This window comes from Eucyclogobius newberryi, unplaced genomic scaffold, assembly GCF_026437365.1.
Source record: "Eucyclogobius newberryi isolate DKJ021-1_F unplaced genomic scaffold, fEucNew1.0.hap1 SCAF_21, whole genome shotgun sequence".
Taxonomy (NCBI): domain Eukaryota; kingdom Metazoa; phylum Chordata; class Actinopteri; order Gobiiformes; family Gobiidae; genus Eucyclogobius; species Eucyclogobius newberryi.
The window spans coordinates 11,802,051-11,819,648 of NW_027315846.1; the positions used below are offsets into that span (position 1 = coordinate 11,802,051).

At 45.3% G+C, this 17,598-nt stretch overlaps 1 protein-coding gene and 1 long non-coding RNA gene across 2 annotated transcripts; both read left to right on the forward strand.

Moving 5' to 3' along the window:
* The first annotated feature begins 1,903 nt into the window (after window positions 1–1,903).
* LOC140370851 (uncharacterized) lies at window positions 1,904–7,200 on the forward strand. The gene is made up of 3 exons (XR_011928407.1): window positions 1,904–1,980; window positions 2,059–2,092; window positions 7,077–7,200. It is a non-coding gene; the product is annotated as an uncharacterized lncRNA (long non-coding RNA).
* Window positions 7,201–7,269: 69 nt separating this feature from the next.
* Window positions 7,270–11,338, forward strand: LOC140371004 (M-phase inducer phosphatase 1-like). The gene is made up of 10 exons (XM_072458281.1): window positions 7,270–7,278; window positions 7,388–7,507; window positions 7,584–7,712; window positions 7,785–7,862; window positions 7,967–8,155; window positions 9,649–9,750; window positions 9,831–9,893; window positions 9,989–10,087; window positions 10,489–10,734; window positions 11,081–11,338. Exons 1-10 carry the CDS (start codon window positions 7,270–7,272, stop codon window positions 11,219–11,221), a joined length of 1,176 nt encoding a protein of 391 aa, XP_072314382.1. The 3' UTR covers window positions 11,222–11,338.
* Window positions 11,339–17,598: the final 6,260 nt, after the last annotated feature.

Genomic DNA, 17,598 nt, shown 5'->3' on the forward strand with positions numbered 1-17,598 from the left:
CTGTGATGCTGCTGCTCCAGCAGGCCACACCGTACAGGAGGGCTGATGCCACCACAGAGTTGTAGAAGGTCTTCAGTAGTGGCCCTGTCACTCCAAAAGCCGACTGGCTCTTCCTGTACAGTGCGTCTGTGTTGTGAGTCCAGTTCAGTTTGTGGTTCAGATGAACACCCAGGTACTTGTATGAGTCCACTCTCTCAATATCCCTTCCCTGGATGTTCACTGGTGAGGGGGCAGTGGAGTGGCGTCTGCAGAAGTCCACCACCATCTCCTTGGTCTTCCCCGCGTTGATGAGGAGGTGGTTCTGCTGACACCAGTCCACAAAGTTCTGCGCCGGTCCTCTGTCCTCCGCGTCATCGTCGACCATGATGAGTCCGATGATGGCAGACAGTGTTGGGAAAGTTCACTTTCTACATGAACTAGTTCAGTTCATAGTCCACAAACTTTAAAATGAACTAGTTCAGTTCATAATTCCAAATGTTTAACTAAGTTCACAGCTCCAAAAAATGAACTAGTTCAGTTATTTTTTTCAATGTTATGCTACAATGTTTCTAAATTATTTCCACAGCCCATATACAACCACAGGCAGCAATTATTTTAGTTTAATGCTGAAACTATGTGTCAGATTTCATCTTCATATCCAATTTTGAATCCTTACCCAGGATTTACATTCACACTGAAGGGACAGCCTTCCCCAGAGGCAAAGTTTGAACAGAAATGCAGATTGTTCCCATTCTCACCAACCTTATCATAAAACTCACGCCCGGAACTCACGTAACTGGTCATAGGGCGACTCTTTGCTGCTCTGTTGCTGTCGCGTCCATGCTGCTTTTTGTTTTGATGCGCATGCGCAGTGTGGTGCGACACGCGAAATCTCTGTCTGCGCTATCGGCCTCTACAACTTTGGAGCTCTCACACTTGGCAGACATAAGCTCTTTTTGGGCAACATAACGGTGTGTTTTTCGCCTGGAAGTCTCTAGAAATGTCTCCTTATTGAACGAAATTAAAAAGGTGTCTGTGAACGTGCCGTTCCTTTCCGCTGCGTCCAGTAGGGGGCACTCCCGCATTTGCATGATAATGTACTTTGTGACATCACATAGGATTTTATGACATCACCTGTGCTTTGTTAAGATAAGATAAGATAATCCTTTATTGTCCCACATGGGGAAATTTCATTGGCGCAACGCAGGTAGATACAGAAGAAAAGAACAAATAACTTATAGGAAATAAAGCTTAACTTTAAAAATTGGCTCTCTTTGACCTAAAATTCACGCTTAAATTAACATTGAAGCTCATATCTCTACAGATTTCAACTTATTCGGCTCACAAAATGCAGTCGTTTAACCTGTACGATAGCCCTGTTTCTGTCCACAACGCAGTGCTGTGTAGGCCCGACGGGATCCCCGGCCTTTCCCCGCTGTCGCTGCCTGACTGCGGCGCCACGGACGCTCAGTGCAGGACGCTCTTCTCCCCCGGACCCACCACCGTCCTGTCGCCTGTCTCCAACCTGGCTCTGGACATGAACAACCTAGCTGGACTCGGAAGGTAATTTCTTTAGATGCAGCTCCATGGTATCCACAAAGCATTATCCCCATTTACCCCCCTCAAAGCAGCTTTACAGAGTTTGTTTGTTTTCTTTGTAGCCAAGACCACCTTTAACCTCTGTGCTTTCTAAACAAACTTCTCCAACTGTTCCTCTCACTTCCTCAAGAGATCTCCAGCGCTTTTTGTGCTTGGGACAAGATTGGCAGACTGTCCGCTCTTGGCACAGAACCTAAATTGGAGAACACATACCATATGATTGTATGGCCATGTCCATAGCAATAAAGCAGAGAATTTTAACGATGCTGCAAATTTCTACAAACCAGCTTTCATGATAATTGGCAACATTAATCATTCACTCACTCTTCAATATTGACTAGATTGTTCCTTCTGTTACAGCTTTGAACGGGCCATCAAGCAATCAAGAAAGATAGTCAATGAGTACGTTGGTTTTCTCTTGTGTCTAGGGGCCATTTGAATGCTTCTGTTTTTATTAATTTCTCCATTTTGCAATTACAGCAGGATGCCCATCCGGAGAAACAATTCATTACCTGTAAGATGGATGTTAATTTGAACCTTTAAAGAAAAAAAGTTTCCTCCTAATTGTTTTCAGTATTTCTATGTTTCCTGCTTCCGAAGAGTGCACACGCTTTTTTGCTCGCTCCGCTTGCTATCGCTGCTTTCCTTATTTATTTTGCTTTTTAATCAGTTTTTGTCTTCCAAACATTTTTGCTTTAGACTTTTTCAAGTAAACCAAGGATTTTAAGAACATTTTTCCAGTTTTAACGACATATCTGACGCCAGCGACATGTCCGGGAGAAGAAGTGAGAAAGACTGTGAACGCTGTCGGAAATATCAACAAGAAATTAATGAGCTGAAAACACGGATATTTGTTTTGGAATCTGAAAAAGTTCTTCACGATACCATTCCTGTGTCAACCGACGGTAAGAAGAGCACACTTTTTACAAGAAAAACTGCTACTTTCAACCTAAACCGCAGTGACTCTGTGTCGTTTCTAAAACTGTCTAAAAACCAGAAAGACCAGGCTGTTTCTTGGAACAAACTTGGAGCAAAGCCTAAACGATACAAAGATAACGTGAAGTCACCTAAAATACAGCTCACCAACAGATTTTTACCACTTTCAGAGATGGAATTAAATGAAAAAAGGAAAGATGACGTGGCCAAAATACAGCGAGGAGGATCTGCCAAGGTCACGCAGATTGTTTTAGTTGGGGACGGCGCAATAAGTCACATGACGCATGAAAAGATAAACACACATTCTTTTCCAAGCGCCACTGTTTCTGAGATAACGTCACTCCTTCCAAATATTATGGCTAAGCATGGAGGAGCTAAACAGCTGATTGTGCACGTGGGTGCAGTGGACATGCGGCGGGAACAGACTGAAGTTTTGAAAAAAGACTTCTTGAAGTTATTCGACGTGCTTGATAAAATGGAAATCAAAACTTTCATAAGTGGACCTCTTCCAAACATCGACAAGAGGATAAACAAGTTTAGCCGGCTTCTTCAGCTGAACACATGGCTGTCCAAAGAGTGCTCCCCGAGAGGACTACGCTACATTGAGAACTTCTATCTATTCTGGAAACGAGAGGACCTGTTTAAGAGAAATGGCCCCCACCTATGCAGAGGTGGAGTGAGGGTGCTGACAGAGAACCTGCTCCACGCTCTGAGGCATTGGACTGGGCCTGGACAGGGTCCTGAGCAGATAGTTTGAGAAGAGAGGAATGAGAGAAGAATTCCTGCTCAGCCAGAGACCGAGCCAATGTTTCAACATCAAAAGCACCACAACCTCAGCCTCCACCAAAGGATTCATCAGCAGCTGCTCCACCACCACCAGCAAAGGATTCAGCTCCAGCTGCTCCACATTCACCTCCACCGCCTCCAGCAAAGGAACAATCTTCAAAGGCCTTGGGCCCATCTGTGACAAGCCCAACAACATCCCTGTCATCGCCCCTGCCTTCACACCAGCCCTGGGTTCCCCCTGCAACATCTACTCCCACTAAAGATTCATCATTCTCCTTCTCATCTCCACTCTCACCCATGGGCCTTCCCAGCCATTTTGAAAGTCTGATCAAATCAGGCATTAAGATGGCTCCACTCACGCCCAATATAGCAAGGGCTATGCCGACTACACCAACAAAAGCCCCACCACCCATCCCCCCTCGCCTCTCACCTGGTCCCAAACTTTCCTTGGCTACAAAAGCCCCACCACCCATCCAACCTCGCCTTTTACCTGGTATCTCCCATAGCTAGGATGCACTGGGTCTCAGCGTTGCCGGGACTTATTGTCACATTAAAAATCAAACCAACCCGGGGCCCTATGTAAAAAGAGCCCCCCCTAGTGCTATTTCTGTAGTCACATCATCACACAGATGGAAAAACAAAATGCGAGTCAGGCCCAATCTGAGAAATGTGATTCATATTCCCTGTGAAAAGATAAAGCCCAGTCCCACTGAAACTAGTCTGAAACTTGCTATACTAAATGTCAGATCCTTATGTAACAAATCTCTCTTAATTAATAATTTTATTTCTTCTTATAATCTTGATTTTATGTTTTTAACTGAAACATGGCTTGACAAAAACACAGGAAATGTAGTTCTGATAGAATCTGCTCCACCCAACTTTAAGTTTGAATCTGAAACACGAGAAAACAAAAAAGGGGGTGGAGTCTGTGCTGTCTTTAGAGATGAAATAATTACCCGCAGGTTGTCTTTTGGGGTGTTTTCATCATTTGAGTATGTATCCTTTAAAATGGAGCTAAAACGGTCTCCATCCATTCTCTTCATTGTTTTATACAAGCCTCCCCAGCACTGCCAAAGTTTTATTGATGATTTTACTGAGATTCTTTCAGTCATATGCACAGACTTTGATGGTTTGGTCATTACAGGTGATTTCAACGTGCATGTTGATAATGTTTGTGACAGAAACGCTAAAGAGCTTGATGCTGTCCTTGAAACCTTCAGTCTTACTCAGCATGTGAGAGGCCCCACCCACAGCAAAGGACACACTCTAGATCTCATAATTACAAAGGGGGTAAATATTTCAAATGTTAATGTGATCGATGTTGCTCTGTCTGATCATTTCTGTGTCTTCTTTGACCTGTCTGTTTCTCCCCAACCTCCGGTTGGTCCTGCAGTTGTTCAGAGGAGACACATAAGTGATGGCACAGGTGCACTGTTTATGGAAATGATACACTTTGAAAATGTCTCATGTTCTAATGTAAATGATTTGTTGAACTCTGTTACATCTAGTGTTTTGAATGTTCTGGACACCATCGCCCCTATAAAGGCTAAAATGGTTAAAAATAAGCAGAAGGCGCCGTGGAGAAATGATGATTCGGTCAGGGCACAGAAAAGGGAGTGCCGCAGGGCCGAACGGAAATGGCGCAAGTCAAAGCTCCAGGTTCAAAAAGAGATTTACAAAGAAAAGCTGAATATGTACAACCTAATCTTATGTAGAACTAGGGAAAGATATTTTTCTGAAATAATTGGAAGCTGCAGTAACAACTCGCGTGTCCTGTTTGCCACAGTAAACAGATTAACAAACCCTCCAGCTCAGCTGCCGTTAGAACTCATTTCCACATCCAAGTGTAATGAGTTTGCATTATTCTTTAATGACAAAGTTCAGGGCATTAAAAATGCTATAAATCCCACAATGCAAAAAATTACCCTAAAACCACCAAGACACTTAGAGCTAACTCACTTTGCACCAGTAACTGACAAAACTGTCCATGAGATCATCACCAGTCTGAGTTCATCTACATGCTGCCTTGATGTGTTACCCACCAGATTTCTAAAGTCTGTGCTGAACAGTTTGTTAGCACCATTCACTCACATAGTTAACATGTCGCTTCAATCTGGAACATTCCCAATGTCTTTGAAAACTGCGGTCATAAAGCCTCTCCTAAAGAAGAGCAGTCTTGATGCCGCAGTACTGAGTCATTACCGGCCCATCTCTAATCTGCCATTTTTGGGCAAAGTCCTTGAAAAGGTTGTTTACCAACAGCTCACAGATTTCCTCTTAATAAACAACTCATTTGATGTTTTTCAGTCAGGTTTTAGACCTCATCACAGCACTGAGACTGCTCTTGTCAAGGTGACAAATGACATCCGCCTGAACACTGACACGGGCAAAGCCTCAGTCTTAATTCTGTTAGATCTGAGTGCTGCTTTTGACACTGTCGATCATGGGATCCTCTTACAGAGACTAGAGGACTGGGTGGGCATCACTGGCACTGCCCTAAACTGGTTAAGGTCCTATCTGGAAGACAGGAAGTACTTTGTTGAAATTGGTAGCTGTGTCTCAGACCACATGACCCTGACCTGTGGAGTGCCCCAAGGGTCAGTCCTGGGTCCCCTTCTGTTCAACCTCTACATGCTGCCGTTAGGTCAGTTGATACGCAGTGAAAATGTGTCCTATCACAATTATGCAGACGACACTCAGATCTATGTTTCACTATCGGCAGGTGACTATGGACCAGTAGATTCACTCTGTCACTGCATCCAACAGATCAGTGTGTGGATGCAAAACAACTTTCTCCAGCTGAACTCAGACAAGACTGAAATAATCGTTTTTGGCCCACAGAAACAAAGAGAAAGTGTTAGCGGTCACCTCCAGAGTCTCGCTCTAAAACCTACAAACCAAATTAGAAATCTGGGGGTAATAATGGACTCAGACTTGAACTTTAATAGCCACGTCAAATCAATAACATCAGCAGCTTTTTACCATCTAAAAAACATTGCCAAAATAAAAAATATAGTGTCAAAACCAGATTTAGAGAGACTTATCCATGCGTTTGTCTCCAGTAGATTAGACTACTGTAACGGCCTGCTCACTGGCCTCTCCAAACGAGCTGTAAAACAGCTGCAGTACATCCAGAACGCTGCTGCTCGGGTCCTGACTAGAACCAGGAAGTATGATCACATTAGTCCTGTTCTCAGGTCTCTGCACTGGCTCCCTGTGGCTCAGAGAATAGACTTTAAAGCAGCTCTGCTTGTGTACAAGTCTCTCCATGGCCTAGCACCAAAGTACATCTTGGATATGTTAGTGCCATATGAACCATCTCGGACTCTGAGGACCTCAGGGACCGGCCTCTTGCTGGTGCCCAGAGTCAGGACAAAACATGGGGAATCTGCGTTTCAGTTTTATGCAGCTAATATCTGGAACAGTCTTCCTGAAGATGTGAGACAGGCTTCTACTCTGACAATGTTCAAATCTAAGCTAAAAACAGTTTTGTTTAGCTGCGCATATGACTGAAAGGATTTTTTCTTTGCACTCTTCTCTTTTGTTTGTGATTTTATTAGTTTAGAAAATCAGTTGGATTGATAATTTTTAATTTAGTTAATTTTATTGTATTTCTGTTTCTGTAATTTCTTTGTGATTTGAATGCATTTTTCCTGCTGTGAAGCACTTTGAATTGCCTTGTGTATGAAATGTGCTCTACAAATAAACTTGCCTTGCCTTGCCTAAAACGATCTCTGAAATTTTGCTTATTGTGGTGATTTTCTGTTTCTTTCCAGGTTCAGCTGCTAAGTTGCAGTCCGTGTGCAAAGGGCAAAGAACCAGATTCACATCGTTATGGCATATTTAGCCAACAGCCCTCCCAGATCCCAATGTCATCGCAACACAGTAACAAGGAAAATGGGCCTGTGAGAAAAGCCATTTTATCATCACTATTGAGTTCTTTAAATACAGAACTTTTAATCTGTTGCTATGGTGAAAGCAATGCATTGTTTGGTCACTTTAATGTTTATTTTTTTCTGAACGCAACCAAACTTCATAATATATAAATTGTGATTCTTTTCTTGACCTTTTTTTGTATTGTTTTCAGGAGGGCTTTGCGTTCAAAAAACCAACTCGACCTGTGTCCCGGTGCCGCGTGCGCTCCTTCAACGAGGGAAAGGGCAAGGACACACTTTCCCGGCGACCAAACGCCGCTCCAGCCCTCATGGTAAATTGTTACAAGAAAAAAAGGAATGGTGCAGTGAATTTTCTATACATTTGGCTAACTATGCATTTGCTTCCAGTTTACCTGGCCACCTGGCGTCCAGCAGCATGACTTTGACTCCAGCCCCGTGTTCCTCAGACGCTTCTCTCTCACTTGCTCTGACGATGAGGATGATGGCTTTCTGGACATCATGGATGAGAACATGGAGGTCAGAAGCGGATTTCTTAAGCTTTTTCATATTGCGTTTAAAAGTGACTAACACAGAGTTCTCTTCCTACAGAATGACTCCGAGATGCTGATGGGTATGGCTAGCCTTCTCACTGCACCGCTCATTGGGGAGAATAAAGCAGAGGATTCAGTAAGTTTTATTTGATTGGCATAACATCACATATTATTGTGAGCTAAAACCCAATTTAGTTTAATAATTTCTACTTTTATAATGCTACTTAATCACCTGTTTAGCCTATAATCCAGTGTCGGCCCAGAAACCTGTTCCACTCGCCCTCCATGCTCAGCCCAGTGTCCCGGCCCTCAATGAAGCGCCCCGACTGCCCTGGCGACGAGAACACGCCTCTGCGGGTGAAGAGGAGGCGCAGTCTGGCAGGAACACAGGTCACCTCTATGGAGCAGGACCCCGAATCCCCGCGGCAGGTGAGGTTACCATAGCAACACACCTTCCATCCATCCATCCATTTTCTGCCGCTTTATCCGGGGCCGGGTCGCGGGGGCAGCAGTCTGAGCAGGGACTCCCAGACTTCCTCCTCCCCAGACACTTCCTCCAACTCCTCCGGGGGGATCCCAAGGCGTTCCCAGGCCAGCCGAGAGACATAGTCTCTCCAGCGTGTCCTGGGTCTTCCCCGGGGCCTCTTCTCGGTGGGACATGCCTGAAACACCTCCCGAGGGAGGCGCCCAGGAGGCATCCGGAACAGATGCCCGAGCCACCTCAGCTGGCTCCTCTCGACGTGGAGGAGCAGCGGCTCTACTCCGAGCTCCCCCCGTGTGGCCGCGCTCCTCATCTTATCTCTAAGGGAGCGCCCAGCCACACGGCGGAGGAAACTCATTTCGACCGCTTGTATCCGCGATCTTGTTCTTTCGGTCACTACCCAAAGCTCATGACCATAGGTGAGGGTAGAAACGTAGACCGACCGGTAAATAGAGAGCTTTGCCTTTCGGCTCAGCTCCCTCTTCACCACAACGGTCCAATGCAGCGACTGCATCACTGCAGGCGCTGCACCGATCCGCCTGTCGATCTCACGAGCCACCTTTAACGTTCGAGAACCATGGCCTCGGATTTGGAGGTGCTGATTCTCATCCCAGCCGCTTCACACTCGGCTGCAAACCGTCCCAGTGCATGTTGCAGGTCCGGGTTTGATGGAGCCATCAGGACAACATCGTCTGCAAACAGCAGAGATGGAATCCTGTGGTCCCCAAACCGGACACCCTCCGACCCCTGACTGCGCCTAGAAATTCTGTCCATAAAAATTATGAACAGAACCGGTGACAAAGGGCAGCCCTGAGGAGTCCAACATGCACTGGGAACAGGTCTGACTTACTACCGGCAATGCGAACACAGCTCCTGCTCCGGTCACACAGGGACCGGACTGCCCTGAGCAAAGGGCCCCGGACCCCGTACTCCCGGAGCACCCCCCAAAGGACACCCCGAGGGACACGGTCGAAAGCCTTCTCCAGATCCACAAAGCACATGTGGACTGGTTGGGCAAACTCCCATGAACCCTCGAGCACCCGATGGAGGGTATAGAACTGGTCCAGTGTTCCACGACCGGGACGAAAACCACTCTGCTCCTCCTGAATCCGAGGTTCGACTAGCAACACACCTTGTATATGCAATTTTTACCGGGCTGTCCGATGTATTCAAACCATGGCATTCAAACCAGCATTGATTGGAAGACTGTAGTGGGCTGTAGTTTGGGCTGGATAAGAAAATACTTTTTTAAATGGTTCAGAGTTCTCTAGACAAGGCAATTGTTCCAGCAACTTAACCATTTACTTCTAATTGTTCTGAGAGACATTGCAGTAGAAGTTTGGTTAAAGATAATTATTGCAATTGCTTTCTTCCACACTAAACCGTCCCAGCTTTTGTTATTACATAACAAAACAACATTTTTATTTAATTTGCTTTTCAGATCTGTCCATTGCAGCAATCCAAATCATTTTGTCCGCCAGACATCGAGAGGCTGTTGGACGATGAGGAAAGCTTTGTAGACCTCATCGGAGATTTCACCAAGGTAAAGAAACGAGGAGAAGTGGAATCGACTGATATCAAATGGCATCTGTCATATTCTAATGTTCTTGTTGTTTTCCATAGCCTTTTGTGCTTCCTACAGTCGGCGGGAAACATCAAGACCTCAAGTACTTTACACCAGACCTGGTATGTTTTCATAAAGGCCTTGGATAACAGGGAAAAAAAATCATCCCTCCCTGCAAAAATTAAAACAACATCTAATGTGGCTTTTTGTTTTCCAGATGGTGGCAGCGCTCAATGGCCACTTCAACCATCTAGTCGAACAACTCATCGTTATCAACTGTCGTTATTCGTACGAATTTGAGGGAGGACACATCAAGGTGAGTCAAACCACCCATTTGATTTAGATAAAGTCAAGCACAAAATAAACAAACTTGACACTATTTTGAACCCTACATGTATGACCCAAGTTAGTTTAGGGAAGTGGGCGGGGCTAAGAGGTATGTGAAAGAGTAATTTCTTGAGCACTTGATGCCACTTATGCAGGACAAAGCAGAAGTAAAAGCTCGTTCATGAAATCAAGCCATTTTTATTTAGTTTTTGAAAAGTCTTTTTTTCTTTTTTGCATAATGTTAAATTCACACAAAGCACCATCCATGTAAAGTGCAATGGAAAGCTTGCTGTTTGGATTTTTTCATGGGTTCTATGAGTATTGATGGAAAACAACATGGCACCAGACTGTAATATAGATTTTGTCTAAACCCTTCTGTTAATTTCCCAGGGCGCTCTGAACCTGCACCAGGAGGACCAGGTTGAGGACTTCCTGTTGAAGAGGCCCTTCGCCCCGAGTGGCGAGGACAAGCGTGTGGTCATCGTCTTTCACTGCGAGTTCTCGTCGGAGCGCGGCCCCCGAATGTGTCGCTTCGTCCGTGAGCGCGACAGGGCCATGAACGAGTACCCCAAACTCCACTACCCTGAGCTCTACATCCTCAAGGGCGGATACAAAGACTTCTTCCCGGTTTTCCAGGTTGGTTCTCACAGTATTTCCTTTCTGTGGCTAATGTTTTGGCTTTCAACACTAAATCGGGGAGGTCGCAGGGTCTTAAAAATTAGATGTTTTACTATAGATTTTATATATTACTTACATTGCATTTAGTCAAATTATTTTATTTCTTTTACTTTCCTGAGCTACAAGGGTTATTTTATTTTGCTTTTAATCATTTAAGCACATTCATTAAGCATTTAAATTTTTGTTGTTACTTCAAGTTGTGATGATTAAAACCTCAGGCTCAATTTAGCATAAGAAATAACAGATTTAAAGCTCATTTAAACTTTTTGAATCTCTTTACTAAGTTTTGACCGTCCCATTTCAGGCACAGTGCGAGCCCCAGTCGTACCATCCAATGCTCCACGAGGACTTCAAGGAGGACCTGAGGAAGTTCCAAATGAAGAGCCGCACGTGGGCCGGCGAGCGCAGCAAACGGGACATGTACAGCCGCCTCAAGAAACTGTGAGCCCCATCCTGCCACTGCCAAACCTCCTCAGGACCCTCCAAACTCTGACAAAACCCACCAGTAAGACCTCCATGCAATCCCACGTGTATAGCAAAAAGTTAGTAATTTATGCCCAATTTTGAGCGATCTTGTTTTAAAACCACTCAGACCTCTACATCCTCAAGGGTGGATACAAAGACTTTTCTTTTCCAGGTTGGTTCTCACTGTATTTCCTTTCTTTGGCTAATGTTTTGGCTTTCGACACCAAATCGGGGAGGTCGCAGGATTTTAAGACCATTGAATATGCTGGCTTCCTAAACATCTTTCTACGAGTTAACCAACTATTGTCTCATAAGGAAATTATCATTTCTTTGTGGTAAATAAAGAGGACAGCCATGAGCATGTCATCCCATCATTGTAATTCAGGCTGTGTCTTTTGGAGGTCTATCCGAGGACCTCCTGGGGCCCCCTGAGAAGTTTTAGGGACCCAAAGTTCAGTGTCACAAATGACAGCAGTATTAGACAGTATATGGCAAGAAGTATTATTAGTGACTGCACATGATAAATGTCTTATTTCTCACCACCACTGTCCAGTGCACTCTGCTACAGACTGAAGGAGTTTAAATGTGATTTACAGTATTGATGATGAAGAGACCAGGTCGTCACACCTTTGACTGACCCATACATAATGCAACACATGCAGAAGTCCGCTGGGTCCTTCCTCTTCCACCTCCTCCTGCAGTTTTAACATGCTGATCAGTCTCAGTCCAGCCTCCTTCAAGAACTGCAACCAAACTTATTCTGTAAAGAAATAAAGAGTTGAAACTTCAGGGGGGAAAGTGGTGCAAAGACTTAACAATGTCGAGCAGGAAGAAGGGAAGGAAGTACACTGTAGTAAGCACGTCGAAGAAAGATAAACGATCAACACAGACTTTACCCGATTGACAAATATTAATTGTAAGAAAACTAATTATTTCATCCTTCTGTTTCGCCTCACCATATTTTCTCTTGCCTTTGTGTCACATTTAGTCTTCTGTATTATGTGTGTGTGGTGACCAAGGATACAACAACAGGCGCATCCATCCATCAGGCTTTTTATAGCTATTCAGTTCTTCAGTGTCTAGTGTATCTAAGTGTTTGGAGAAACATCTCTACTATTCACTGTGTTGCTGCAATCATCTAACTTTGGGGCTTGTTATAATCATAATATCTCACCAACACCAATAAAACAACACTGTCTTTGCAGGTAATCTTTAACAAGTGCCCTAAATTCATAAAATGGTACGAGATTGTCTAATTTAAATAATGTCTGTGTTGTTGAAATCCTTTTTTTCCACAATTCTATGTTGAAATAATATGTTGAAACCTAAAATAAACATGTCCTAAGATCTCAATGGGTGAGATCTGATGTTTAGCCAACTTTTTAACTAGCAATGTAAACAGGACGCTTTGGACGCTCTCAGGTATGTTGTTGCTGTTGTTGTTGTTGTTGTTGTTGTTGTTGTTTTATGGCGGTTGGCATCCAAGTGTTGCATTACCGCCAGACTTTATTCTTCAGACTTTGTATATGTTGTTGTTGTTGTTGTTGTTGTTGTTGTTGTTGTTTTATGGCGGTTGGCATCCAATTGTTGCATTACCGCCAGACTTTATTCCTCAGACTTTTCGTAGTCCTCAGACTGTCGTAGTCCGTAAAAGTACTCCTTCCATTGCTTTGGTGTTACAAAGCCCATGAGGTCATGATATGTCTTTGTGACTAGAATAGTTGTTGTTGTTTCAGAGACACATGAAAAAGTCTGGCGGTAATGCGACAGGACTACGATAAAACACCAAAGAAGAAGAAGAAGAAGAAGAAGAGCTAGTCTCCGGTCTGGAGAGACGGGAGATGGCGGAGGAGAGTGGATCGGTGGTCGAAGACGTTCTGGACGGCGTGGAGGAGCAGCCTTTTCTGGCTGCACGTGCCCGGAAACGTAAAAAGTCCCTTAGCTCGTCCGAGGATTCTGGGAATGAGCAGCAGGATGAGGCTGAAGCTATTGATATCCAGGGTGAGAGCAGAGACTGTAAGGTGATCATAAAGCTTGCACAGGATAGTGCATCCTTTAAGGAGTGGAATTCAGTGGCATTGTCAAAGAGCCTAACTGTAGCTGTGGGAGTGATCAAGAGTGCGAGTGTCCTTAGAGATGGCTCGCTGCTGGTCGTGTGCAAGGACGCGGCTCAGCAACGGAAGGCGATTGGAACTAAACGTCTGGGTGGAAAGGACATTCTTGTGTCTGATGCTGAAAGAAACACGGTCAGAGGAGTTATCGTAGGTGTCCCTACGGCGACGTCTGTGGATGAAGTTAAGGAGAATTTGACTGGAGCTACGGTGGTGGACGCTAGGCGGTTGAAGGTGACCCGGTCTGGGGTAAGATGTGACAGCTTGTCGGTAATGGTGACACTTGAAGGGAGGTGCCTGCCTAGTAAGGTGTTCATTGGGTTCATGTGCCATGGCGTTAGGCCATATGTTCCACCGCCCCTGCGTTGCTTTAAGTGCCAGCGCTTTGGGCATATTGCAGCGGTCTGTAGAGGGAGGCAAAGATGTGGTAAATGTGCAGGAGATCACGAGTATGGGAAGTGTGACGTGGGAGCAAAACTGAAGTGCTGTAACTGTGGGGAAGAACATAGCTCTGCCTACGGGGGATGCAGGTTTAGCAAAAGAGCTGCTGAGGTGCATAAAATAAAGGTCTCTCAAGGTATACGCTATGCAGATGCAGTCAAGAAAGTTTCAAGTAACGAGTTTAGAGTAAATACAGAGAGAGGAGCCAGGGCGAAATGAGAAAGGCCAGCGTGGCTCCCAAGAAGTGTGAAGGTTTCAAGAGTGGAGGTCCCAAGTGTGCAGGTTCCAGAATTAATGAGAATACCCTGGTTGTGGATAGAGAGGATTTTGTACTCTTTATGGTGGATGTTGTAAACTGTGCTGCTCAGACTCAAAGCAGAACTGAAAGGATCAGGATCATTGCTAAAGCTGCAGGGAGATTCCTTGGAACAAAGGAGCTTGATTGGGCAGATATAGAAAACAGGCTAAAGGCGCTAAATGGGAGTCGGAGTGATGGGGGTCTGCTTTTGGGGAGTCAGAGTGATCAGAGTGACGAGATGGGGATGGGGGTGGTCTCCTGTCCTCGTCCAGTCTCGTAGACGCACAGCTACCAAGCAGCGACATCAGTGGAAATATTAAAGCCTATAGAATGAAGCCTAAAGAATAAAGCTGTACGGCGGAAGCACCGAACATCAAAGAAGGAGCGGAAGATGAAGAAGAGTCTCCCTGGAATAAAGCCGGTTGGTTATTGTTGTTGTTGTTGTTGTTGTTTTATGGCGGTTGACATCCTAGTGTTGCATTACCGCCAGACTTTATTCCTTAGACTTTGTCGTAGTCCTAAAAGTTCTTCTTCCAGTGCCTTGACTTCCAGTGCTTTGTCCTCAGACTCTGTCGTAGTCCGTAAAAGTACTCCTTCCATTGCTTTGGTGTTACAAAGCCCATGAGGTCATGATATGTCTTTGTGACTAGAATAGTTGTTGTTGTTTCAGAGACCAACCGGCTACGACAGAGTCTGAGGACTACGAAACGTCTGAGGAATAAAGTCTGGCGGTAATGCAACACTCGGATGCCAACCGCCATAAAACAACAACAACAACAACAACAACAACCGGCTTTATTCCAGGGAGACCCTTCTTCATCTTCCTCTCCTTCTTTGACGTTCGGTGCTTCCACCGTACAGCTTTATTCTTTAGGCTTCATTCTATAGGCTTTAATATTTCCACTGATGTCGCTGCTTGGTAGCCGTGCGTCTACGAGACTGGGCGAGGACAGGAGACCACCCCCACCCCCATCTCGTCACTCTGATCACTCTAAGATATTCCTTTATTAATTTCATTGGTGCAACGCAGGTAGATACAGAGGTAGATACAGAAGAACAGATCACTTATAGGAAGTCTGAAAAACACTTTCAGTAGAAGATCTCCTATAAATAAATAAAAACTCCCATAGACAAATAAATACCATTGCATGTGATCCCGACAGTAATTGCACATGAATATGTGTCACGACAGCACATAGATTGCACATGAATTTCACAGTAATTGCACATGAATTGCACCTGAATTCCAACAGCAATTGCACATACGACAGAATTGCACATCAGTATTAGGTTAGGTCAAAAGCAGACCCCCATCTCCCCAAAAGCAGACCCCCATCACTCCGACTCCCATTTAGCGCCTTTAGCCTGTTTTCTATATCTGCCCAATCAAGCTCCTTTGTTCCAAGAAATCTCCCTGCAGCTTTAGCAATGATCCTGATCCTTTCAGTTCTGCTTTGAGTCTGAGCAGCACAGTTTACAACATCCACCATAAAAAGTACAAAATCCTCTCTATCCACAACCAGGGTATTCTCATTAATTCTGGAACCTGCACACTTGGGACCTCCACTCTTGAAACCTTCACACTTCTTGGGAGCCACGCTGGCCTTTCTCATTTCGCCCTGGCTGGGAGCAGCGCTGGCTCCTCTCTCTGTATTTACTCTAAACTCATTACTTGAAACTTTCTTGACTGCATCTGCATAGGATATACCTTGAGAGACCTTTATTTTATGCACCTCAGCAGCTCTTTTGCTAAACCTGCATCCCCCGTAGGCAGAGCTATGTTCTTCCCCACAGTTACAGCACTTCAGTTTTGCTCCCACGTCACACTTCCCATACTCGTGATCTCCTGCACATTTACCACATCTTTGCCTCCCTCTACAGACTGCTGCAATATGCCCAAAGCGCTGGCACTTAAAGCAACGCAGGGGCGGTGGAACATATGGCCTAACGTCATGGCACATGAACCCAATGAACACCTTACTAGGCAGGCACCTCCCTTCAAGTGTTACCATTACCGACAAGCTGTCACATCTTACCCCAGACCGGGTCACCTTCAACCGCCTAGCGTCCAGCACCTTAGCTCCAGTCAAATTCTCCTTAACTTCATCCACAGACGTCGCCGTAGGGACGCCTACAATAACTCCTCTGACCATGTTTCTTTCAGCATCAGACACAAGAATGTCCTTTCCACCCAGACATTTAGTTCCAATCGCCTTCCGTTGCTGAGCCGCGTCCTTGCACACGACCAGCAGCGAGCCATCTCTAAGGACACTCGCACTCTTGATCACTCCCACAGCTACAGTTAGGCTCTTTGACAATGCCACTGAATTCCACTCCTTAAAGGATGCACTATCCTGTGCAAGCTTTATGATCACCTTACAGTCTCTGCTCTCACCCCGGATATCAATAGCTTCAGCCTCATCCTGCTGCTCATTCCCAGAACCCTCGGACGAGCTAAGGGACTTTTTACGTTTCCGGGCACGTGCAGCCAGAAAAGGCTGCTCCTCCACGCCGTCCAGAACGTCTTCGACCACCGATCCACTCTCCTCCGCCATCTCCCGTCTCTCCCAGACCGGGTCACCTTCAAACAACAACAACTATTCTAGTCACAAAGACATATCATGACCTCATGGGCTTTGTAACACCAAAGCAATGGAAGGAGTACTTTTACGGACTACGACAGTCTGAGGACTACGAAAAGTCTGAGGAATAAAGTCTGGCGGTAATGCAACAATTGGATGCCAACCGCCATAAAACAACAACAACAACAACAACAACAACCGGCTTTATTCCAGGGAGACTCTTCTTCATCTTCCTCTCCTTCTTTGACGTTCGGTGCTCCCACCGTACAGCTTTATTCTTTAGGCTTCATTCTATAGGCTTTAATATTTCCACTGATGTCGCTGCTTGGTAGCCGTGCGTCTACGAGACTGGACGAGGACAGGAGACCACCCCCACCCCCATCTCGTCACTCTGATCACTCTGACTCCCCAAAAGCAGACCCCCATCACTCCGACTCCCATTTAGCGCCTTTAGCCTGTTTTCTATATCTGCCCAATCAAGCTCCTTTGTTCCAAGGAATCTCCCTGCAGCTTTAGCAATGATCCTGATCCTTTCAGTTCTGCTTTGAGTCTGAGCAGCACAGTTTACAACATCCACCATAAAGAGTACAAAATCCTCTCTATCCACAACCAGGGTATTCTCATTAATTCTGGAACCTGCACACTTGGGACCTCCACTCTTGAAACCTTCACACTTCTTGGGAGCCACGCTGGCCTTTCTCATTTCCCCCTGGCTGGGAGCAGCGCTGGCTCCTCTCTCTGTATTTACTCTAAACTCGTTACTTGAAACTTTCTTGACTGCATCTGCATAGGATATACCTTGAGAGACCTTTATTTTATGCACCTCAGCAGCTCTTTTGCTAAACCTGCATCCCCCGTAGGCAGAGCTATGTTCTTCCCCACAGTTACAGCACTTCAGTTTTGCTCCCACGTCACACTTCCCATA

Coding starts and splice junctions, on each gene's coding strand:
- LOC140371004 (XM_072458281.1), top strand. Junction 9,751..9,830: donor TCATCGGAGATTTCACCAAG/GTAAAGAAACGA, acceptor TGTTTTCCATAG/CCTTTTGTGCTTCCTACAGT. Junction 9,894..9,988: donor AGTACTTTACACCAGACCTG/GTATGTTTTCAT, acceptor TTTGTTTTCCAG/ATGGTGGCAGCGCTCAATGG.